Source organism: Dendropsophus ebraccatus, chromosome 5 (assembly GCF_027789765.1).
Source record: "Dendropsophus ebraccatus isolate aDenEbr1 chromosome 5, aDenEbr1.pat, whole genome shotgun sequence".
NCBI lineage: Eukaryota > Metazoa > Chordata > Amphibia > Anura > Hylidae > Dendropsophus > Dendropsophus ebraccatus.
The window spans coordinates 1,814,238-1,839,882 of record NC_091458.1 but is presented as its reverse complement, the minus strand read 5'-3'; the positions used below and the strand labels follow the sequence as shown (position 1 = coordinate 1,839,882).

Genomic DNA, 25,645 nt, shown 5'->3' with positions numbered 1-25,645 from the left:
CTCTAAGGGAAGACAGACAGCGCTCTCGCTCTAAGGGAAGACAGACAGCGTTCTAGATCTTAGGAAAGACAAACTCTGTTCCCGCTCTAAGGGAAGACAGACAGCGCTCTCCCTCTAAGGGAAGACAGACAGCGCTCTCGCTCTAAGGGAAGACAGACAGCGTTCTCGCTCTAAGGGAAGACAGACGGCGCTCTCGCTCTAAGGGAAGACAGACGGCGCTCTCGCTCTAAGGGAAGACAGACGGCGCTCTCGCTCTAAGGGAAGACAGACGGCGCTCTCGCTCTAAGGGAAGACAGACGGCGCTCTCGCTCTAAGGGAAGACAGACGGCGCTCTCGCTCTAAGGGAAGACAGACGGCGCTCTCGCTCTAAGGGAAGACAGACGGCGTTCTCGCTCTAAGGGAAGACAGACGGCGCTCTCGCTCTAAGGGAAGACAGACGGCGCTCTCGCTCTAAGGGAAGACAGACGGCGCTCTCGCTCTAAGGGAAGACAGACGGCGCTCTCGCTCTAAGGGAAGACAGACAGCGCTCTCGCTCTAAGGGAAGACAGACAGCGCTCTCGCTCTAAGGGAAGACAGACAGCGCTCTCGCTCTAAGGGAAGACAGACGGCGCTCTCGCTCTAAGGGAAGACAGACGGCGTTCTCGCTCTAAGGGAAGACAGACGGCGCTCTCGCTCTAAGGGAAGACAGACAGCGCTCTCGCTCTAAGGGAAGACAGACAGCGCTCTCGCTCTAAGGGAAGACAGACAGCTTTCTCGCTCTAAGGGAAGACAGACAGCGCTCTCGCTCTAAGGGAAGACAGACAGCGCTCTCGCTCTAAGGGAAGACAGACAGCGCTCTCGCTCTAAGGGAAGACAGACGGCGCTCTCGCTCTAAGGGAAGACAGACGGCGCTCTCGCTCTAAGGGAAGACAGACGGCGCTCTCGCTCTAAGGGAAGACAGACAGCGTTCTCGCTCTAAGGGAAGACAGACAGCGCTCTCGCTCTAAGGGAAGACAGACAGCGTTCTCGCTCTAAGGGAAGACAGACAGCGCTCTCACTCTAAGGGAAGACAGACAGCGCTCTCGCTCTAAGGGAAGACAGACAGCGTTCCCGCTCTAAGGGAAGACAGACAGCGCTCTCGCTCTAAGGGAAGACAGACAGCGCTCTCGCTCTAAGGGAAGACAGACAGCGTTCCCGCTCTAAGGGAAGACAGACAGCGCTCTCGCTCTAAGGGAAGACAGACAGCGTTCTCGCTCTAAGGGAAGACAGACAGCGTTCTCGCTCTAAGGGAAGACAGACAGCGCTCTCGCTCTAAGGGAAGACAGACAGCGCTCTCGCTCTAAGGGAAGACAGACAGCGTTCCCGCTCTAAGGGAAGACAGACAGCGCTCTCCCTCTAAGGGAAGACAGACAGCGCTCTCGCTCTAAGGGAAGACAGAGAGCGTTCTCGCTCTAAGGGAAGACAGACAGAGTTCTCGCTCTAAGGGAAGACAGACAGAGTTCTCGCTCTAAGGGAAGACAGACAGCGCTCTCGCTCTAAGGGAAGACAGACAGCGTTAGTTCCATAGTTTTTCACCCTTTATCCCTCTCCAGGCTGCAGAAGATTTCACAGCTAAAGGATACCAGGTCACAACATGGTCCCAGTGTGGGTTAAAATACCAGATTACAGATACACTGGATAACAGGCAAAGTCGGGTCATTAAAGAGAGGGTCAAAGCGGTACCAGGGATGAGACCGCAAGTTTTTAGGATACTAGGGGAGATTTATGAAAGGTGTAAATATACACCTGGTGTAAACTGCCCACGGCAACCAATCACAGCTCAGCTCTCAGCTCTGGTAGGATAAAAGAGGAGCTGTGATTGGTTGCTGTGGCCAATTTGCCCCAGGTGTATATTTACACCTTTCATAAATCTCCCCCTATGTGTTGATCTTCTTCAGGACCTTAAAAGGATCAAGGGCCAAAGGATCAAATTTATAGCAGGAAACCTTCATAAGGATATTCAGTGAGGACAGCTAGACTTTATGACTTGGAGCACACCGTTCACCATCCGCATTCTTTTCTATGCAAGCCACAGCTTTCTCTGAGTAAGGTTGTTGTGGTTGGTGTAAGTGACGACCACATGAGCAGCAACCTCCAACATTTAGCACCATTTTATAGATGGCGAGCTCAGTGGCCAGCAGTTCTCTGTCCCCGATGGACAAGTTCTTCTCACCCAGGGAAAAGAGCTTAGAGAAAAAGCTGCAAGTAACCCTCCTCCCCTTGGGACTCTCATGCAGAAATTTCTCCCACACCATCAGGGTTGCCCACTAGTTCCTCAAAGAATCGTATGAAGACATCATGGTGATGCAAAACAGGTGCTGCCGCAAGCACTTCAACTGGAGAAAAGTTGCCTTGGCCTCAGGAGCTTATAGTTTGGCATCACCCTGTTAGTCAGGGCAGAGATAGGCGCAGTGAGAAGCTTAAGTTTGGGATGAATCGCCAGTAGAAAATGGCCACTTCAGGATGGTGGATTGCTTTGCATCTGACAATATGAGGCCCATAAATGGTACGCAAAGTGAGACTCCAGTGCAGCGGCAGAGCCACCGGCATATGACAGCGACGAGCGGCCGGAGCCCACCCTGAAAGAGGTATCGATCCAGCTTACCTCCATGCTAGAGGCCATTGCGGCCAGCACTACCTCCCTAACAGGCAAAATAGAGGAGGTGAAGATAGATGTGGGGCTCATCAGGCAAGACATGCAGGCACTCAGGGAGCGGGTCCGTCACGTGGAGGACCGGGTGTCAGTTCTGGAGGCCCGGGTGTCAGGTCTGGAGGACCGGGTTGAGCCGATACCAGCAGCGGTCACAATTTATACAGGACCCCACTGAGGCCCATAAACAAGCCTGGTTGGCAGCTGGCCGCCATTACCTGCTCCATATCAAGAAGAAGGCCAGTAGGAAATTATTCTCCACTAAACAAACATATTTCGAACTGGAGAACCAGTCCAGTAAAATGCTAGCACATTTAATACATCAGAATTCAGCCTTCCCGGCCATCATTAAGATAAGAGTTTCCCTGGGTGTGACGCATAGCTCTGACGATAGCATAGCTCAGCAATTCACTAATTTCTATATGGACCTGTACACAACCAGAGTGGATTACACTACCCCGGAGTTACATGACTATCTAGATAACATTCCCTTCCCAACACTAGCAGCAGACAGTAGCTCCGCTTTGGAGGCCGAATTTACGGCTGAGGAGCTCCTGGACGCTGTTTCGGACATTAAGGTGGGTAAGGCCCCTGGCCCAGATGGAATCCCGATTGAGGTTCTTAAACGATATCTGGACCAGATCTCCCATATAATGTTAAATATGTTTAAATACTCTATGAACGAGGCCACTATTATTGTTTTATTGAAGCCTAAAAAAGACCCCTTAGATAGTAGTTCATACAGGCCTATTTTATTACTTAATTTAGATTATAAAATCCTTACAAAAATGCTAGCTAATAGGCTCAATAAATATATTACTGAAATAATTCACTGTGACCAGTCGGGATTCATCCTGGGACGTTCTACCTCAGATAACATTCGTAGAGTGCAATCCATTGTCCAGGTGGGGGGAGCAAGAGGGGAGGTTTGGGCCTTGGCCTCACTAGATGCGGCCAAGGCCTTCGACTCCGTGGAATGGGGATACTTACAGGAAGTCCTTAGACGTTTTGGATTTGGTTCCAATTTTATTAAGTGGGTGTCATTAATGTATCAGTCCCCCAAAGCGCGTATCATGGTAAATGGCATATACTCCCAATACTTCCCTTTGTCTCGTGGTACCCGTCAAGGGTGTTCACTGTCGCCCCTCCTATTTGCACTGGCCGTTGAGCCTATGGCGTTAAAACTGAGGAGGCACCCAATGTATAAAGGTATTGTTATTGGTGATAGGGAAGATAGGGTGGGTCTCTATGCAGATGACACTATTCTCTGTATGTCTTCCCCCACTACCACCCTCCCTCTGGCTATCTCTATTATTAATACCTTTGGAAGATTTTCTGGCCTCCACATAAATTGGTCAAAATTAGTCTTTCTACCCTTACGTCCTGAGGGATGGACGGCCAATGCTCAGGGTCTGCCGGTAGTGGCTCAGTTCAAATACTTGGGCATTATAATCTGTAGGCAGTACTCCCTAGATGCTAAAATGAATATCCACCCTCTCTTAGATTTCGTTAAATCGAAATGTCTGGCGGTGCCAGGGCGCATTAACCTCATAAAAATGGTTATTTTACCAAAATGTTTATACCTGTTGGAACACGCCTCCGCCCCGATTCCCCGGTCCTTTTTTAGAAACCTCCATTCATAATTCCCATCATTTATTTGGGGTGCCTCCAGGTCAAAACTGAGTCTCCAAACCCTTTAGAGACCTAAGACCCTTGGAGGAATGTCTCTGCTGGATATCTATTTATATTACCTGGCGGGTCAATTAAGATACCTTACACTATGGGTGGAGGCAGGGATTTTGCCCAACCGGGAACACCACCTGGCACACTTTTTGGATCTCCAGCATTTATAGCCGGTCTTAGAGGGAGGGTACTTGAAACCATCTCAGCTACTGCCACTGCACAAACTTGCCTCCCAGGTTTGGGGAGCTGTTAAAAAGCTATTGCATTACCAGGAGGTGATGCTGGAAACACCCTTATGGTATCACCCTAATCTTCCCCATTTTTCTGAACATTTAGAGCCACAGTTCTGGATACGACATGGGGTGTGTAAACTAGGAGATGTGTGTAGAGACCAATCCTTTTGTTCCTTCCAACAACTCCAGGACAAATATGACCTACCTAGGGGCTCCATGTACAGATACCTGCAGCTCCGACATGCTTTTAATGCTCAATTCCCGAGACCCTCTCTACCCTTCTCTAATTATCCCCTTATAGGTGTGTTTAGATCACAGGGCCCTAGAGGTCTAATATAAGCATTGTATTCTTTTCTCATTTAATCCTGGTTGGACAACAGTCCCTTGCCAGTAGAAGGTAGATGGCGACAATCATTAGGAGATTTAACAGAAGAGTGGTCTCACGTCCTGTCCTCTCATCTCTCTGTTTCACCGGCCATTAATAACAGACTGACACAGCTATTCATAATCCATCAGAGTTACCTAACACCCATCCGCATGCACAGAATGGGCAGGTACCCCACAGAGGAATACCATAGATGTCATTGTCCGAGATCAGATTTTTGCCACATGATCTGGGCCTGCCGGGACGTTGGGGCATTTTGGCTAGAAGTAACAACCCAGCTGTCACAAATGATAGGCATAACGGTTCCTTGTACGCCCCAAATTTGCCTGCTGGGATTACTAGATGAAGAGATATGGCCACACTACCTTAGAATTTTCTTAAGAGAATCCCTATTTATGGTGAGGAAGGCGGTAGCGATGAGATGGATGAACGTCAGGCCCCCAACAGTGGGTAAATGGAAAAAACTAATTAACTCTGTACTGTCTTATGACTTTATTGTAAGCAAACATCGTGGATGTTCCGGGAAATTCCGTAAGGTGTGGGGATGGCGGTGTGACTCACCTCTGACAGCATTCCAACATAGTAGGTTTGTGCGGATAGATAGGCAAGATATTCCGTCGCCTAGAGGAGATAATTGAGGTACCTATGTACCCTTGTAGTGGGAGGGTGTCCTGGTACATGTTTTTCATATGTGGTACATTTACCTATTTGCCGTGTGGTATAGATTTAGCTGCCATTGTTTACTTTCTTATCTGTTACTTGTATGAACAAGCATTTCATGTTGCTCTGTTGAGCTGTCGTGTACATATTCTGATATATGTGATGTTGCTTGTGTCGGTTTTTTTATCCTTCAATAAAAAAAAAGTTTAAAAAAAAGAGAAGATCCCAGAAGGCATTACAAAGGCTAACAAAGTCTTGGGGCATTGCAGAGGCCAAGAGGTATGACAATGTACTCGGCCTGTTGAAAGTGTCCTTCCACTCGTCACCCTTGCTGAGGCAGATCAGGTTGTACGCACCACACAGTTTTAGCTTAAGTAGCAAAGATCTTAGCTTCTCAGATCCGGTCAAAGAGTTTGGGAATCAGAGGCAAGCAATACTTAACTGATCTTGCTTGGTCCACGATAGTTAATGTAGGGCCTAACTCAACATTATATGAGAAGAAATCCCAGCACTTACCAATACTGGTGAGTGCTGTGATTTTTTTCTCATATGCTTTTTGTTAAAGACCTCTGCAAAGAGCGTGTATTAAGGTGTCAATCTTGGCAGGCTCTCTGGTACTGGTGGCTGGAAAAAGGACAGATTTTAGACCAACAGGAGGAATTGCATGATGAAGGACTAAGTGCAGGACCTGAGCAGAATGCCACCCAATAACAGATGCATGCCATCGTAGCCCTGGGAGTCCCAAGACCAGAGAGAGTCTGGGGGGACGTAAAAGGAAATCTCTTCTGTGTGCAGCACCCCAACTTACAGCTTGAGGGGCACAGTCATGTAGAACACTGGTTCCAGGAGGGATATAGCATTTACAGAGGCCACTTACAGGACTTTATACAAGCGTGGACAAAAACTGCACTTGTACACTAGGGCCTGCTGGATGAAGTTCCCTGAATCTAGAACGGCAGAGTTACAAACATGAACTTCAGTAAGTGACAGCATCACTGATGCTGAGAGCTTCCTACTACTAGATGCTGGTGTCGCCTTGCTGTTCCAGCCCCACCGGTCAGCGACCCTGGCATAGGCGGAGCAGAGCAGATGCAGCAGAGGATGCACAGCACAGTTCCTCAAAAATGATCCAGACTGTGGGCAGAGAAGCTAGCAGACTCCTGGACAGCCACACTCCCAGAGAGGGTTTCCCCATACCAAGGCTTCTCCGAACAGGACTTGGGATCCTTATCATAGTGTGGAGGCAGAGGTAGCTGGACTTCTGGAAGCCCAGGAAGCTGAGTAGAAATGGCGCCAGCTGGACGGAGCTAATTTGCTTGCACTGCATCAGGATGTCCTGGCGCTTCATTTCCTGTAGTAGCTCTTGCCCAGTTCTCTTGGGCTGACCAGCAGGATCCATGGACCGAGTATACTGTACCAAGCATCCAAAGTGGACCCACTGTGCTCCCCAACCAGGGTGGAGGAGCGGACAGCTGGCAACAAGTATCAGGACACCCCAAGGGTCCCCCAGTGGCGTTGCACGGATCCTAGGAAAGACAGACAGCAGTTGCACTCAAAGGGAAACTCAATGGCGTTGCCGCCTTTAGGAAAGAATGTAAGCGTTTCTGCTCTCAGGAGTGACAGGAGTCCCCAATCTTAGATGAGACAGATGAAGTTCCCACTCATAAGAGAACAATGAAGCTCACCTATCCAAGATCAGTTGGATCATAAAATTCCTCACGATAAAAGTAAGTGCAGGTGGACATAGGTGACCCAAAGTGGCATGGATAATGCTATCCGTGGAGTACGGTACACCAAGTGGCATGGATACTGCTATCCGTGGAGTACGGTACACCAAGTGGCATGGATACCACTATCCGTGGAGTACGGTACACCAAGTGGCATGGATACTGCTGTCCGTGGAGTACGGTACACCAAGTGGCATGGATACTGCTATCCGTGGAGTACGGTACACCAAGTGGCATGGATACTGCTATCTGTGGAGTACGGTACACCAAGTGGCATGGATACTGCTATCCGTGGAGTACGGTACACCAAGTGGCATGGATACCACTATCCGTGGAGTACGGTACACCAAGTGGCATGGATACCACTATCCGTGGAGTACGGTACACCAAGTGGCATGGATACTGCTATCCGTGGAGTACGGTACACCAAGTGGCATGGATACTGCTATCCGTGGAGTACGGTACACCAAGTGGCATGGATACCACTATCCGTGGAGTACGGTACATCAAGTGGCATGGATACTGCTGTCCGTGGAGTACGGTACACCAAGTGGCATGGATACTGCTATCCGTGGAGTACGGTACACCAAGTGGCATGGATACTGCTATCTGTGGAGTATGGTACACCAAGTGGCATGGATAATGCTATCCGTGGAGTACGGTACACCAAGTGGCATGGATAATGCTATCCGTGGAGTACGGTACACCAAGTGGCATGGATAATGCTATCCGTGGAGTATGGTACATCAAGTGGCATGGATAATGCTATCTGTGGAGTACGGTACATCAAGTGGCATGGATACCACTATCTGTGGAGTACGGTACACCAAGTGGCATGGATAATGCTATCCGTGGAGTACGGTACACCAAGTGGCATGGATAATGCTATCCGTGGAGTACGGTACATCAAGTGGCATGGATAATGCTATCTGTGGAGTACGGTACATCAAGTGGCATGGATACCACTATCTGTGGAGTACGATACACCAAGTGGCATGGATACCGCTATCTGTGGAGTACGGTACACCAAGTGGCATGGATAATGCTATCCGTGGAGTACGGTACACCAAGTGGCATGGATACTGCTATCCATGGAGTACGGTACACCAAGTGGCATGGATAATGCTATCCGTGGAGTACGGTACACCAAGTGGCATGGATACTGCTATCCATGGAGTACGGAACACAAAGTGGCCAAATTTAAATAGGCAATCATTTATTCTGGCAACGCATTTCGATTCTCTAATCCACAGGAGCCTTACTCAAGCAACTTAGCAGAGACAGACAGAGTTCCTGCTAATAGGAAAAACAGATGGTATTCCCGCTCTTATGGGCCAATTCCACGGCCCGATGATCGTTGAGCGAGGGCTGCAGGGACATAGTTACCGATGTCCTTGCAGCCCTTGCACCATACATTACCTGTCTGGCCTTCTCCTCCGCTCCGTCTTCCTCCCCGGGTCCCACGTGCTCTAGCTTCAGAATGGCCTGTCAGCTGACAGGGCACTCAGCCAATCACAGGCCACGGCGGTCCCGGCCTGTGATTGGCTGAGCGCTCTGACAGCTGACAGGCCATTCTGAAGCTAGAGCGCACGGGACCCGAAGAGGAAGACGGAGCGGAGGAGAAGCCCGGACAGGTAATGTATGCTGCGCTTCTCAAATCGTCCGTCGCCCGCCGCGCACCGCTATTCCACCGTAGCGATGCGCGGTGGGGGACCAATGATTTTAGGTCTGGCCCTAAATAAACGATCAGCCGATGACACGATCATCGGCTGATTGTTTTCTCTATTCCACCGAGCGATAATCGGACGAATCGGGCCGATTCAGCCGATTATCGCTCCTGTGAAATAGGGCCCTTAGGAAAGACAGATGGTATTCCCGCTCTTAGGAGAGGCAGACTGTGATCCCGATCTAAGGAGAGACAGACTGTGATCCTGATCTTAGAAGAGACAGACTGTGATCCTGATCTTAGGAGAGACAGACTGTGATCCCGATCTAAGGAGAGATAAGGCCCTATTCCACGGGTCGTTTAGAGGAGTAATATCGTTCGTATTCGGCCGATATCGACCGCTACGAACGATATTCGTCCCGTGGAATAGAGTGCAACGATCAGCCGACATCGTTCATGTCGGCTGATCGTTGCAGTCGCTTGTTTTTCAACATGTTGAAAAACAAGCGACTGATATAGCAGCGATCTGCTGCCGTCGCTCCGTTGAATAGGAGCATCGGCAGCAGACGCTGCTATATCCTATGGGCTGCCCGGACGATCAGCGATCCCCCGGGCAGCCCCCCCAGCAGCTCCCCGCCGCCCCTCCCGCACTCACCCGCTCGCTGACGCCGCGCTGAATAGCGGCGGCAGCGAGCGGGGAACGAGGAGCAAACGAGCGCTAATAGCGCTCGTTTGCTCCTTCAAACGACTCGTGGAATAGGGGCAATAGACTGTGATCCCGATCTAAGGAGAGACAGGCTGTGATCCCGATCTTAGAAGAGACAGACTGTGATCCCAATCTAAGGAGAGACAGGCTGTGATCCCGATCTTAGAAGAGACAGACTGTGATCCCGATCTAAGGAGAGACAGGCTGTGATCCCGATCTTAGGAGAGACAGACTGTGATCCCGATCTAAGGAGAGACAGGCTGTGATCCCGATCTAAGGAGAGACAGGCTGTGATCCCGATCTTAGAAGAGACAGACTGTGATCCCGATCTAAGGAGAGACAGACTGTGATCCCGATCTAAGGAGAGACAGACTGTGATCCCGATCTTAGAAGAGACAAACTGTGATCCCGATCTTAGGAGAGACAGACTGTGATCCCGATCTTAGGAGAGACAGACTGTGATTCCGATCTAAGGAGAGACAGACTGTGATCCCAATCTAAGGAGAGACAGGCTGTGATCCCAATCTAAGGAGAGACAGACTGTGATCCCAATCTAAGGAGAGACAGGCTGTTATCCCAATCATAGAAGAGACAGGCTGTGATCCCGATCTAAGGAGAGACAGGCTGTGATTCCGATCTAAGGAGAGACAGGCTGTTATCCCAATCATAGAAGAGACAGACTGTGATTCCGATCTAAGGAGAGACAGACTGTGATTCCAATCTAAGGAGAGACAGACTGTGATCCAGAACTTAGGAGAGACAGACTGTGATCCCAATCTAAGGAGAGACAGACTGTGATCCCAATCTAAGGAGAGACAGACTGTGATCCCGCTCTTAGGAGAGACAGACTGTGATCCCGATCTAAGGAGAGACAGACTGTGATCCCGATCTAAGGAGAGACAGGCTGTGATCCCAATCTTAGAAGAGACAGGCTGTGATCCCGATCTTAGAAGAGACAGACTGTGATCCTGATCTAAGGAGAGACAGGCTGTGATCCCGAACTTAGAAGAGACAGACTGTGATCCCGATCTTAGGAGAGACAGGCTGTGATCCCAATCTTAGAAGAGACAGACTGTGATCCCAATCTTAGGAGAGACAGACTGTGATCCCAATCTTAGGAGAGACAGGCTGTGATCCCGATCTTAGGAGAGACAGGCTGTGATCCCGATCTAAGGAGAGACAGGCTGTGATCCCAATCTTAGAAGAGACAGGCTGTGATCCCAATCTTAGAAGAGACAGGCTGTGATCCCAATCTTAGAAGAGACAGACCGTGATCCCAATCTTAGAAGAGACAGGCTGTGATCCCAATCTTAGGAGAGACAGGCTGTGATCCCGATCTTAGGAGAGACAGGCTGTGATCCCGATCTAAGGAGAGACAGACTGTGATCCCGATCTTAGAAGAGACAGACTGTGATCCCGATCTTAGGAGAGACAGACTGTGATCCCGATCTTAGGAGAGACAGACTGTGATCCCGATCTTAGGAGAGACAGACTGTTATCCCGATCTTAGGAGAGACAGACTGTGATCCCGATCTTAGAAGAGACAGACTGTGATCCCGATCTTAGGAGAGATAGGCTGTGATCCCGATCTAAGGAGAGACAGGCTGTGATCCCGATCTTAGAAGAGACAGACTGTGATCCCGATCTTAGGAGAGATAGGCTGTGATCCCGATCTAAGGAGAGACAGGCTGTGATCCCGATCTTAGAAGAGACAGATTGTGATCCCGATCTAAGGAGAGACAGGCTGTGATCCCGATCTTAGAAGAGACAGATTGTGATCCCGATCTAAGGAGAGACAGGCTGTGATCCCGATCTTAGAAGAGACAGGCTGTGATCCCGATCTTAGAAGAGACAGGCTGTGATCCCGATCTAAGGAGAGACAGGCTGTGATCCCGATCTTAGAAGAGACAGATTGTGATCCCGATCTTAGGAGAGACAGACTGTGATCCCGATCTTAGGAGAGACAGACTGTGATCCCGATCTTAGGAGAGACAGACTGTGATCCCGATCTTAGGAGAGACAGACTGTGATCCCGATCTTAGAAGAGACAGACTGTGATCCCGATCTTAGGAGAGATAGGCTGTGATCCCGATCTAAGGAGAGACAGGCTGTGATCCCGATCTAAGGAGAGACAGGCTGTGATCCCGATCTTAGAAGAGACAGATTGTGATCCCGATCTAAGGAGAGACAGGCTGTGATCCCGATCTTAGAAGAGACAGATTGTGATCCCGATCTAAGGAGAGACAGACTGTGATCCCGATCTTAGGAGAGACAGGCTGTGATCCCGATCTAAGGAGAGACAGGCTGTGATCCCGATCTTAGAAGAGACAGGCTGTGATCCCGATCTAAGGAGAGACAGGCTGTGATCCCGATCTTAGAAGAGACAGATTGTGATCCCGATCTAAGGAGAGACAGACTGTGATCCCGATCTTAGGAGAGACAGGCTGTGATCCCGATCTAAGGAGAGACAGGCTGTGATCCCGATCTTAGAAGAGACAGGCTGTGATCCCGATCTAAGGAGAGACAGGCTGTGATCCCGATCTTAGAAGAGACAGACTGTGATCCCGATCTTAGGAGAGATAGGCTGTGATCCCGATCTAAGGAGAGACAGGCTGTGATCCCGATCTAAGGAGAGACAGGCTGTGATCCCGATCTTAGAAGAGACAGATTGTGATCCCGATCTAAGGAGAGACAGACTGTGATCCCGATCTTAGGAGAGACAGGCTGTGATCCCGATCTAAGGAGAGACAGGCTGTGATCCCGATCTTAGAAGAGACAGGCTGTGATCCCGATCTAAGGAGAGACAGGCTGTGATCCCGATCTTAGAAGAGACAGATTGTGATCCCGATCTAAGGAGAGACAGACTGTGATCCCGATCTTAGGAGAGACAGGCTGTGATCCCGATCTAAGGAGAGACAGGCTGTGATCCCGATCTTAGAAGAGACAGGCTGTGATCCCGATCTAAGGAGAGACAGGCTGTGATCCCGATCTTAGAAGAGACAGACTGTGATCCCGATCTTAGGAGAGATAGGCTGTGATCCCGATCTAAGGAGAGACAGGCTGTGATCCCGATCTAAGGAGAGACAGGCTGTGATCCCGATCTTAGAAGAGACAGATTGTGATTCCGATCTTAGAAGAGACAGATTGTGATCCCACTCCTTATTTCTCAGAGACAAAAATGTTCTATCTCTCAACAATATTTATACTCTGGAAAAACAGCCTTCCCGAAAGGGGGCGATAACCCTGCCATCCCTTATACCAGCGTTTCCCAACCGGGGTGCCGCGGCCAACTGGGGTGCCGGGAGAACCCGCCAGGGGTGCCGCGGGATCCCGGTGGGAAATGTGCGCTGTCACTTTAAGCATCCCGAGAAGCTGCGGCCGCGCAGCTTCTCAGAATGTACAGATCACTTTGATGTTCCGCCCGCACAGTGAGCATAATGTAGGAGCAGGAAGTGTCAGCATCCTGCTCCTACATGCACTCCGATAGGCTGCTGGCATGAAGTGCCTATGGGAGGCCGGGACGTGACCTCTCCGGCAGGCGTGATGATGTGACGTGAGTAGGATGTTTGTTTTTTAAGGGGCAGAGCATTGGGCATTATTAGTTCATGGGGGGCACCTCTGGGGGCATTATTAGTATATGGGGGCACCTCTGGGGGCATTATTAGTATATGGGGGCACCTCTGGGGGCATTATTAGTATATGGGGGCACCTCTGGGGGCATTATTAGTATATGGGGGCACCTCTGGGGGCATTATTAGTATATGGGGGTACCTCTGGGGGCATTATTAGTATATGGGGGTACCTCTGGGGGCATTATTAGTATATGGGGGCACCTCTGGGGGCATTATTAGTATATGGGGGCACCTCTGGGGGCATTATTAGTATATGGAGGGCACCTCGGGGGCATTATTAGTTCATGGGGGCACCTCTGGGGGCATTATTAGTATATGGGGGCACCTCTGGGGGCATTATTAGTATATGGGGGCACCTCTGGGGGCATTATAAGCTCATGGGGGCACCTCTGGGGGCATTATTAGTATATGGGGGCCCCTCTGGGGGCATTATTAGCTCATAGGGGCACCTCTGGGGGCATAATTAGTTCATGGAGGCACCTCTGGGGGCATTATTAGCTCATGGGGGCACCTCTGGGGGCATTATTAGCTCATGGGGGCACCTCTGGGGGCATTATTAGCTTATGGGGGAACCTCTGGGGGCATTATTAACTCATGGGGGCACCTCTGGGGGCATTATTAGCTCATGGGGGCACCTCTGGGGGCATTATTAGCTCATGGGGAGCCTCTGGGGGCATTATTAGCTCATGGGGGCACCTCTGGGGGCATTATTAGTATATGGGGGCACCTCTGGGGGCATTATTAGTATAGGGGGCACCTCTGGGGACATTATTAGTATATGGGGGCACCTCTGGGGGCATTATTAGTATATGGGGGCACCTCTGGGGGCATTATTAGCTCATGGGGGCACCTCTGGGGGCATTATTAGTATATGGGGGGCACCTCTGGGGGCATTATTAGTATATGGGGCACCTCTGGGGGCATTATTAGCAAATGGGGGGCACCTCTGGGGGCATTATTAGTATATGGGGGGCACCTCTGAGGGCATTATTAGCTCATGGGGGCACAGCAGGGGATCCTACATACAGGGGGCACAGCAGGGGATCCTACATACAGGGGGCACAGCGGGGGATCCTACATACAGGGGGCACAGCGGGGAATCCTACATACAGGGGGCACAGCTGGGGATCCTACATACAGGGGGCACAGCGGGGGATGCTACATACAGGGGGCACAGCAGGGGATCCTACACACAGGGGGCACAGCAGGGGATCCTACACACAGGGGGCACAGCAGGGGATCCTACATACAGGGGGCACAGCAGGGGATCCTACATACAGGGGGCACAGCAGGGGATCCTACATACAGGGGGCACAGCAGGGGATCCTACATACAGGGGGCACAGCGGGGGATCCTACATACAGGGGGCACAGCAGGGGATCCTACATACAGGGGGCACAGCAGGGGATCCTACATACAGGGGGCACAGCAGGGGATCCTACATACAGGGGGCACAGCAGGGGATCCTACATACAGTGGGCACAGAAGGGGATCCTACATACAGGGGGCACAGCGGGGGATCCTACATACAGGGGGCACAGCGGGGGATCCTACATACAGGGGGCACAGCGGGGGATCCTACATACAGGGGGCACAGCAGGGGATCCTACATACAGGGGGCACAGCAGGGAATCCTACATACAGGGGGCACAGCAGGGAATCCTACATACAGAGGGCACAGCGGGGGATCCTACATACAGGGGGCACAGCAGGGGATCCTACATACAGGGGGCACAGCAGGGGATCCTACATACAGGGGGCACAGCAGGGGATCCTACATACAGGGGGCACAGCAGGGGATCCTACATACAGGGGGCACAGCAGGGGATCCTACATACAGGGGGCACAGCGGGGGATCCTACATACAGGGGGCACAGCGGGGAATCCTACATACAGGGGGCACAGCTGGGGATCCTACATACAGGGGGCACAGCGGGGGATGCTACATACAGGGGGCACAGCAGGGGATCCTACATACAGGGGGCACAGCAGGGGATCCTACACACAGGGGGCACAGCAGGGGATCCTACATACAGGGGGCACAGCAGGGGATCCTACATACAGGGGGCACAGCAGGGGATCCTACATACAGGGGGCACAGCAGGGGATCCTACATACAGGGGGCACAGCAGGGGATCCTACATACAGGGGGCACAGCAGGGGATCCTACATACAGGGGGCACAGCAGGGGATCCTACATACAGTGGGCACAGCAGGGGATCCTACACACAGGGGGCACAGCGGGGGATCCTACATACAGGGGGCACAGCTGGGGATCCTACATACAGGGGGCACAGCAGGGGATCCTACATACAGGGGGCACAGCAGGGAATCCTACATACAGGGGGCACAGCAGGGAATCCTACATACAGAGGGCACAGCGGGGGATCCTACATACAGGGGGCACAGCAGGGGATCCTACATACAGGGGGCACAGCAGGGGATCCTACATACAGGGGGCACAGCAGGGGATCCTACATACAGGGGGCACAGCCGGGGATCCTACATACAGGGGGCACAGCAGGGGATCCTACATACAGGGGGCACAGCAGGGGATCCTACATACAGGGGGCACAGCAGGGGATCCTACATACAGGGGGCATCCCACATTCCTTCTCGCTTTACTGCACATAACATTAAACAACGCAGTTACTTTGGGAGCCGACAGGAGGGAGAAAGGGAAGGAAGTTGCTAGAAATGTGCGGAGCCTAAATTGTTTGTCTCGCAGGTTCTGAAAAGATGAAACGTATCTGGAAGGAATCATCATGGCGGATGGAGAGGAAAAGGGAAAGTGACGCCTCAGATTAAAGAAGACGTCACCTGTCAGTCACTGTATGACACTTTTCTTATTTTGTAGAACATCATTTAGTAGGGGCGCCCCGAGGTGGAAAAGGTTGGGAAGCACTGCCTTATACAGAGGCTGCCTCTCTACTGTCTGTAACCTTTATTCTTTTAGTATGTATTCTTTATGTCCCAGACACTTCCAAACCTCCTGTTTATATACACTCCAACTAGGGATGCACGATGAACCGAAATATCGATACTACTATCGATATTTCGGGCAAAAAAAACGGTTCGATACCAGGATTTCCTGGTATCGAAACTTTAAGTTAAACTGAGAACACGGTGGGTGGCTAGCTGAGCGCCAGCCGTGTTCTCTATGTGCCTCTCCCTGCCCCCTGCAGTCTCCTCCTCTGCTCTCCCTCCCTCCGCTCCCATTGGCGCCAATTTCAAATAGCCGGCACTTAGCTATTGCTAGTGCCGGCTATTTAAAGGGAACCTGTCACCCTCCCCGTGCCGGGGTGACAGGCTCCCGACCCCCCCATACAGCCCCCTATACTCACCTGCACCCACTGGGTCCCGCTTCTGGATCTGGTCGGGTCACGGAGATATCAGCCGCTGCGGCCCGGCGCCCACGCTCCTCAGATGAGTCCAGTGCTCATAGAGAATGACTGAGCGCTGGACTCTCCTGTCATTCTCTATGAGTGTTGGACTCATCTCTCAGCGCGCACGCCGGGCTGCAGCGGCTGATATCTCTGTGACCCGACCAGATCCAGAAGCGGGACCCAGTGGGTGCAGGTGAGTATAGGGGGCTGTAGCGGGGGGTCAGGAGCCTGTCATCCCAGCACGGGAGGTGACAGGTTCCCTTTGAGTGTATAGATGCCGCTGTCAAGGAGGAGGAGAAGGAGAAGGCTGGAGAGGGAGAGGAGGAAGGAGGAGAAGGCTGGAGATGGAGAGCGGGAGGTCCGGGAGAGAGGACGGAGAAGGCTGGAGGTGGGGAGGCTGAAGAGGGAGAGCGGGAGTCTGTGACATCCGGGAGAGAAGGTTGGGGGATGTGCTGCACATGTGAGGATCCAGCCGGCTGGCAGGTGGGGGAGGTGGCCGGGGCTGAGAGGAGCAGATAAGATCGGCTGTAGTGTGTGGGATCCTGTCTAACCTCCTCTTCTCTTCCTCCGCAATCTTGGTAACTAGTGCAGATAGCAGCAGAGCTGTCTTAGTGATGGGTGGTGCAGCAGAGCTGTCTTAGTGATGGGTGGTGCAGCAGAGCTGTCTTAGTGATGGGTGGTGCAGCAGAGCTGTCTTAGTGATGGGTGGTGCAGCAGAGCTGTCTTAGTGATGGGTGGTGCAGCAGAGCTGTCTTAGTGATGGGTGGTGCAGCAGAGCTGTCTTAGTGATGGGTGGTGCAGCAGAGCTGTCTTAGTGATGGGTGGTGCAGCAGAGCTGTCTTAGTGATGGGTGGTGCAGCAGAGCTGTCTTAGTGATGGGTGGTGCAGCAGAGCTGTCTTAGTGATGGGTGGTGCAGCAGAGCTGTCTTAGTGATGGGTGGTGCAGCACAGCTGTCTTAGTGATGGGTGGTGCAGCACAGCTGTCTTAGTGATGGGTGGTGCAGCACAGCTGTCTTAGTGATGGGTGGTGCAGCACAGCTGTCTTAGTGATGGGTGGTGCAGCACAGCTGTCTTAGTGATGGGTGGTGCAGCAGAGCTGTCTTAGTGATGGGTGGTGCAGAACGATTTGCGAACGTTTTGCGAACGAGCAGCAATAAAAATAGGTCCAGGTCTTATAAAGCGATCAATGATTTCTCGTTTGGTCGTTAATCGTTAACTGCATTTCACCCGAACGATTATCGGCAGAGCTGTCTTAGTGGTAGGTGGTGCAGCAGAGCTGTCTTAGTGGTGGGTGGTGCAGCAGAGCTGTCTTAGTGATGGGTGGTGCAGCAGAGCTGTCTTAGTGATAGGTGGTGCAGCAGAGCTGTCTTAGTGATGGGTGGTGCAGCAGAGCTGTCTTAGTGATAGGTGGTGCAGCAGAGCTGTCTGATCGCTTGGTATAGCAAAGCTGTTTTAGTGATCAGGCTATTTGGAAGAGCAGAATTGTATTAATGATAATGACTAGTGTATCAGTCATCATGACACCTGGTTTAGCAGAGCTGTATCAGTGATCATGGCACCTGGTTTAGCAGAGCTGTATCAGTGATCATGGCACCTGGTTTAGCAGAGCTGTATCAGTGATCATGGCACCTGGTTTAGCAGAGCTGTATCAGTCATCATGGCACCTGGTTTAGCAGAGCTGTATCAGTCATCATGGCACCTGGTTTAGCAGAGCTGTATCAGTCATCATGGCACCTGGTTTAGCAGAGCTGTATCAGTGATCATGGCACCTGGTTTAGCAGAGCTGTATCAGTGATCATGGCACCTGGTTTAGCAGAGCTGTATCAGTCATCATGGCACCTGGTTTAGCAGAGCTGTATCAGTCATCACGGCACCTGGTTTAGCAGAGCTGTGCTAGTGCATACAATAGAATCTGGGCACAGTCCCTGGTGCTGGTGACGGCTGCAGCCAATGTATCAGACTCTGGATAGTGGTGATAATCACAAGTACAGACTGTTAGATTCTATTGCATCTCATAGTATTCCCAGCCTGTGGCTGTCGGTGAGCTACAACCCCCAGCATACCGGAAGCTAAACTATTACAAGACTACAACCCCCAGCATACCCTGATAGCTTAAATATTACAATACTACAACCCCCAGCATAGCCTAGGACAGTTTTAACCACAATTATTTAGAAAATGTAAATTTTATTTTTAACGCCATAAAATAAAAAAAAGTCCATAAATTGTTATCACTGTAACAGTGCGGACCTGAAGAATATAGATAACACTTCCGATTTATTATATTTGCTGTCTAGGGGGTATTATATTTCTACCACTGTGGGGTTTTATTTTTTTTTTTATACTTTACCAAGTATCGAACCGGTATGGAGTATCGAAATAAAAAAGTTAGTATCGGTATCGAACTCAAAATTTTGGTATCGTGACATCACTAACTCCAACTAGAGTTTAGTGAGATCAACCATCTCTGAACTTCCACAATGCACTGCACTCTAATAACAGGAAACCATCAAAATTATGATCGCTGCTCCGGATGTGGCTGGGGGGTATGATGGCACTTGAGGTCAATACAAAATGAATAAAGCATAGGAAGTCAGACTTACTCAAAGTCATATGTTTATCCTGTAAAATGTCATAAACTTGTGGATTAAAAGAAAAGTTTCTTTTAGCAAAAACCAAGATATGAAGAAGAAACGATCAGCCCCAACGGCACCGGAGAGAAGGAAGATCATCCCCAATGGCACTGGAGAGAAGGATCGATCAGCCCCAATGGCACCAGAGAGAAGGAACGATCAGCCCCAATGGCACCAGAGAGAAGGAACGATCAGCTCCAACGGCACCAGAGAGAAGGAACGATCAGCCCCAACGGCACCAGAGAGAAGGATCCATCAGCCCCAATGGCACTGGAGAGAAGGAACGATCAGCCCCAACGGCAACGAAGAGAAGGATTGATTAGCCCCAACGGCACCAAAGAGCAGAAGCGATCAGCTCCAACAGCACCGGAGAGAAGGAACGACCAGCCCCAACGGCAGCGGAGAGAAGGAATGATCAGCCCAAACGGCACTGGAGAGAAGAAACGATCAGCCCCAATGGCACCGGAGAGAAGGAAGATCAGCCCCAATGGCATCGGAGAGAAGGAAGAGCCCAGTGAAGGAGGAGAAGGAACCCAACAAATCCATGAATCAAGCTGAATTAATATCAGCCCCTAGTCTGCAAATCACAATAGTGACAAACGTCCAATTGCTAGAGGGACTCACCACTTGGGCCCCCACTGGTTATTAGTATGGAGGTCCCCAGCCCCCTGTTCTTCCTCACTGCATGGCCACAGCAAGAAGGAAAGGGAATAGAGCCGCTGTCAATCATGCAAGCTGCTCTTCCATCAAACTCTATAGCATGACAGGAGCAGTGGAGGACAATGTTGGATATGGATGTGCAGCCAGAAGTCTAATAAGTTTCAAAGTAAATCCTGGATTTGGTGAGATGACAGAAGATTCTGTAGCAGTAGTGTAATAGCATCAGAGAGAAAGGATTAATAATGTCCATTAGCAGGAGGGTGAGATTATGGCAGACAGATCCCATGCACCAGGCCAAAAAGACATGCTGAGTTATGTATACAGTGACCTTGTCCCTCTGTACTCAGCACTCGCAGTCCAAGGTAGTTGGGATTAAACTGCACCGCCGGCCCTAAACAAAACCAGACAGCGGAAACAATCAGCAAGGAGGTGAGATCATAGATAGGAAAGATTGTAGGAATAGTGGCAATCTATGTCACATTATACAACCAATGTGACATACAATGTGCCAGGTACCCCTCTCACCATTACCACAGGCTCCGTCCACAAATCACCTCTGCCACAGACTCTGTCTATAAACCCCTGATTCTGTGAACCTGTTTTGTGTGGTCTACATTAGGAACCGATCGACTGACAGATGGTTCACAAAGTGCCAGAACACTAAAATATTATGTACACCATGGTGATCTCCATTACTTCCCATCGCTAGGCCAGGACACCAGAACCTCTACATTCTCCACCATGGAGATCTCCATTACTTCCCATCACTAGTACAGGACAAAAGAACCTCTACACTCTCCACCATGGTTATGTCCATTACTTCCCTTCACTATGCCAGGACACCAGAACCTCTACATTCTCCACCATGGAGATTCCCATTACTTTCCATCACTAGTACAGGACACCAGAACCTCTACATTCTCCACCATGGTGATCTCCATTACTTCACATCACCAGAAACTACACTCTCCACCATGGTGATGTCTATTACTTCCATTCACTAGTACAGGACACAAGAACATTTACACTCTCCACCATGGAGATCTCCATTACTTCCCATCACTAGTACAGGACACCAGAACCTTTACACTCTCCACCATGGTGATCTCCATTACTTCCCATCACTAGTACAGAACACCGGAACCTCTACAGTCTTCTCCATGGAGATCTCCATTACTTCCCATTACTAGTACAGAACACCAGAACCTCTACAGTCTTCTCCATGGAGATCTCCATTACTAGTACAGGACACCAGAACCTCTCCACTCTCCACCATGGAGATCTCCATTACTTCCTATCACAAGTACAGGACCCCAGAACCTCTACATTCTCCACCATGGAGATTTCAATTACTTCACATCACTAGTACAGGACTCCAGAACCTCTACACTCTCCACCATGGAGACCTCCATTACTTCCAATCACTGCTACAGGACACCAGACCCTTTACACTCTCCACCATGGTGATCTCTATTATTTGGCATCACTAGTACAGGACACCAGAACCTCTACACTCTCCACCATGGAGCTCTCTATTACTTCCCATCACAAGAACAGGACATCAGAACCTCTACATTCTTCACCATTGTGATCTCTATTACTTCCCAACACTAGGCCAGGACACCAGAACCTTTAGACTCTCCACCATGGACATCTCCATTACTTCCCATCACTAGTACAGGACACCAGAACCTCTACAATCTCAACCATGGAGATCTCCCTTACTTCCCATCTCTACAATATACAGGTGGCTTATACTGAAAATGAGAGAAATAAATGAGAGAAATAAATGCCCCCAGAGCCGAGCCTGCACTCCGATATCCAGAGCCTGAACTTGTTAAGACGTAACTTAGTTAACTGTAGGTTAGTGTCAAACAACTTTGAGTGGGATGAGCTCATACAGAGGAATCAGTCACCCAGACGGCCCAAATAAAGGAATTTTCTGTTTACAGCCCAGAGAGTGTAGAATTTTATGACACTTCCTGAGTCCTGGGCCCCACCACAACCCATTTTGCTGTATTACAAAATTATTTGTGTTTATAAACCAAAAGATCCTTATAATCTTCCTAATCCCAGACTGTAAACTGAGGCCCTTGATCCAGCTGCCAAGTTCTTCATTGGTCTCCCTCTTGAATCCTAACTTTCTGCTGTTCCCACCATATAAGAATAACTAAGTCATACAACTGAGCTACGACTAGAAGACACGCAACCTGACGGAGATTTGCCATGGGACAGGACGTGAGAGAATCTCCACTGGACAGGACGTGGGAGAATCTCCACTGGACAGGATGTGGGAGAATCTCCACTGGACAGGATGTGGGAGAAACTCCACTGAACAGGATGTGCGAGAATCTCCACGGGACAAAACGTGGTAGAATCTCCATGGGACAGGACAGGACACAGGAGAATCTCCATGGGACAGGACAGGACACAGGAGAATCTCCATGGGACAGGACAGGACAGGACGCAGGAGAATCTCCATGGGACAGGACAGGACGCAGGAGAATCTCCATGGGAAAGGACAGGACAGGACGCAGGAGAATCTCCATGGGACAGGACAGGACAGGACAGGACGCAGGAGAATCTCCATGGGACAGGACAGGGCGCAGGAGAATCTCCATGGGACAGGACAGGACGCAGGAGAATCTCCATGGGACAGGACAGGACGCAGGAGAATCTCCATGGGACAGGACAGGGCGCAGGAGAATCTCCATGGGACAGGACAGGACACAGAAGAATCTCCATGGGACAGGACAGGACGCAGGAGAATCTCCATGGGACAGGACAGGACAGGACGCCGGAGAATCTTTATGGGACAGGACGCAGGAGAATCTCCATGGGACAGGACAGGACGCAGGAGAATCTCCATGGGACAGGACAGGACGCAGGAGAATCTCCATGGGACAGGACAGGACGCAGGAGAATCTCCATGGGACAGGACAGGACAGGACGCAGGAGAATCTCCATGGGACAGGACAGGACAGGACGCAGGAGAATCTCCATGGGACAGGACAGGACAGGACGCAGGAGAATCTCCATGGGACAGGACAGGACAGGACGCAGGAGAATCTCCATGGGACAGGACAGGACGCAGGAGAATCTCCATGGGACAGGACAGGACACAGGAGAATCTCCATGGGACAGGACAGGACGCAGGAGAATCTCCATGGGACAGGACAGGACGCAAGAGAATCTCCATGGGACAGGACAGGACAGGACACAGGAGAATCTCCATGGGACAGGACGCAGGAGAATCTCCATGGGACAGGACAGGACGCAGGAGAATCTCCATGGGACAGGACAGGACGCAAGAGAATCTCCATGGGACAGGACAGGACGCAGGAGAATCTCCATGGGACAGGACGCAGGAGAATCTCCATGGGACAGGACAGGACGCAGGAGAATCTCCATGGGACAGGACAGGACGCAGGAGAATCTCCATGGGACAGGACAGGACGCAGGAGAATCTCCATGGGACAGGACAGGACGCAGGAGAATCTCCATGGGACAGGACAGGACGCAGGAGAATCTCCATGGGACAGGACAGGACGCAGGAGAATCTCCATGGGACAGGACGCAAGAGAATCTCCATGGGACAGGACAGGACGCAGGAGAATCTCCATGGGACAGGACAGGACAGGACGCAGGAGAATCTCCATGGGACAGGACAGGACGCAGGAGAATCTCCATGGGACAGGACGCAGGAGAATCTCCATGGGACAGGACAGGACGCAGGAGAATCTCCATGGGACAGGACAGGACGCAGGAGAATCTCCATGGGACAGGACAGGACACAGGAGAATCTCCATGGGACAGGACAGGACAGGACACAGGAGAATCTCCATGGGACAGGACAGGGCGCAGGAGGATCTCCATGGGACAGGACGCAGGAGAATCTCCATGGGACAGGACAGGACGCAGGAGAATCTCCATGGGACAGGACAGGACGCAGGAGAATCTCCATGGGACAGGACAGAACACAGGAGAATCTCCATGGGACAGGACAGGAAGCAGGAGAATCTCCATGGGACAGGACAGGACGCAGGAGAATCTCCATGGGACAGGACAGGATGCAGGAGAATCTCCATGGGACAGGACAGGACGCAGGAGAATCTCCATGGGACAGGACAGGACACAGGAGAATCTCCATGGGACAGGACGCAGGAGAATCTCAATGGGACAGGACAGGACATGACGCAGGAGAATCTCCATGGGACAGGACAGGACAGGACGCAGGAGAATCTCCATGGGACAGGACAGGACGCAGGAGAATCTCCATGGGACAGGACGCAGGAGAATCTCCATGGGACAGGACAGGACGCAGGAGAATCTCCATGGGACAGGACAGGACAGGACGCAAGAGAATCTCCATGGGACAGGACAGGACGCAGGAGAATCTCCATGGGACAGGACAGGACGCAGGAGAATCTCCATGGGACAGGACGCAGGAGAATCTCCATGGGACAGGACAGGACACAGGAGAATCTCCATGGGACAGGACAGGACGCAGGAGAATCTCCATGGGACAGGACAGGACAGGACGCAGGAGAATCTCAATGGGACAGGACAGGACAGGACATGACGCAGGAGAATCTCCATGGGACAGGACAGGACAGGACAGGACGCAGGAGAATCTCCATGGGACAGGACAGGACGCAGGAGAATCTCCATGGGACAGGACGCAGGAGAATCTCCATGGGACAGGACAGGACGCAGGAGAATCTCCATGGGACAGGACAGGACAGGACGCAAGAGAATCTCCATGGGACAGGACAGGACGCAGGAGAATCTCCATGGGACAGGACAGGACGCAGGAGAATCTCCATGGGACAGGACAGGACACAGGAGAATCTCCATGGGACAGGACAGGACACAGGAGAATCTCCATGGGACAGGACAGGACAGGACACAGGAGAATCTCCATGGGACAGGACAGGACACAGGAGAATCTCCATGGGACAGGACAGGACACAGGAGAATCTCCATGGGACAGGACAGGACAGGACGCAGGAGAATCTCCATGGGACAGGACAGGACGCAGGAGAATCTCCATGGGACAGGACAGGACGCAGGAGAATCTCCATGGGACAGGACGCAGGAGAATCTCCATGGGACAGGACGCAGGAGAATCTCCATGGGACAGGACAGGACAGGACGCAGGAGAATCTCCATGGGACAGGACAGGACACAGGAGAATCTTCATGGGACAAGACAAGACGCAGGAGAATCTCCATGGGACAGGACAGGACAGGACGCAGGAGAATCTCCATGGGACAGGACAGGACAGGACACAGGAGAATCTTCATGGGACAGGACAGGACGCAGGAGAATCTCCATGGGACAGGACAGGACAGGACGCAGGAGAATCTCCATGGGACAGGACAGGACGCAGGAGAATCTCGATGGGACAGGACAGGACGCAGGAGAATCTCTATGGGACAGGACAGGACGCAGGAGAATCTCCATGGGACAGGACAGGACGCAGGAGAATCTCCATGGGACAGGACAGGACGCAGGAGAATCTCCATGGGACAGGACAGGACACAGGAGAATCTCCATGGGACAGGACAGGACAGGACGCAGGAGAATCTCCATGGGACAGGACA

The 25,645-nt window shown here is 51.2% G+C and overlaps 1 protein-coding gene across 3 annotated transcripts in view; it reads right to left on the bottom strand.

Moving 5' to 3' along the window:
- The window catches only part of ARFIP2 (ARF interacting protein 2), a 103,032-nt gene that overhangs the window by 36,089 nt on the left and 41,298 nt on the right, over positions 1–25,645 (bottom strand). For 2 of the 3 annotated variants that reach the window (XM_069969293.1, XM_069969294.1), the window contains exon 4: positions 20,368–20,430. The exons of the other annotated variant lie outside the window; for it this stretch is intronic. In XM_069969293.1, coding sequence (XP_069825394.1) covers positions 20,368–20,430 — 63 coding nt within the window. The remainder of the gene's footprint in view (positions 1–20,367; positions 20,431–25,645) is intronic. 3 annotated transcript variants of the gene reach the window in all.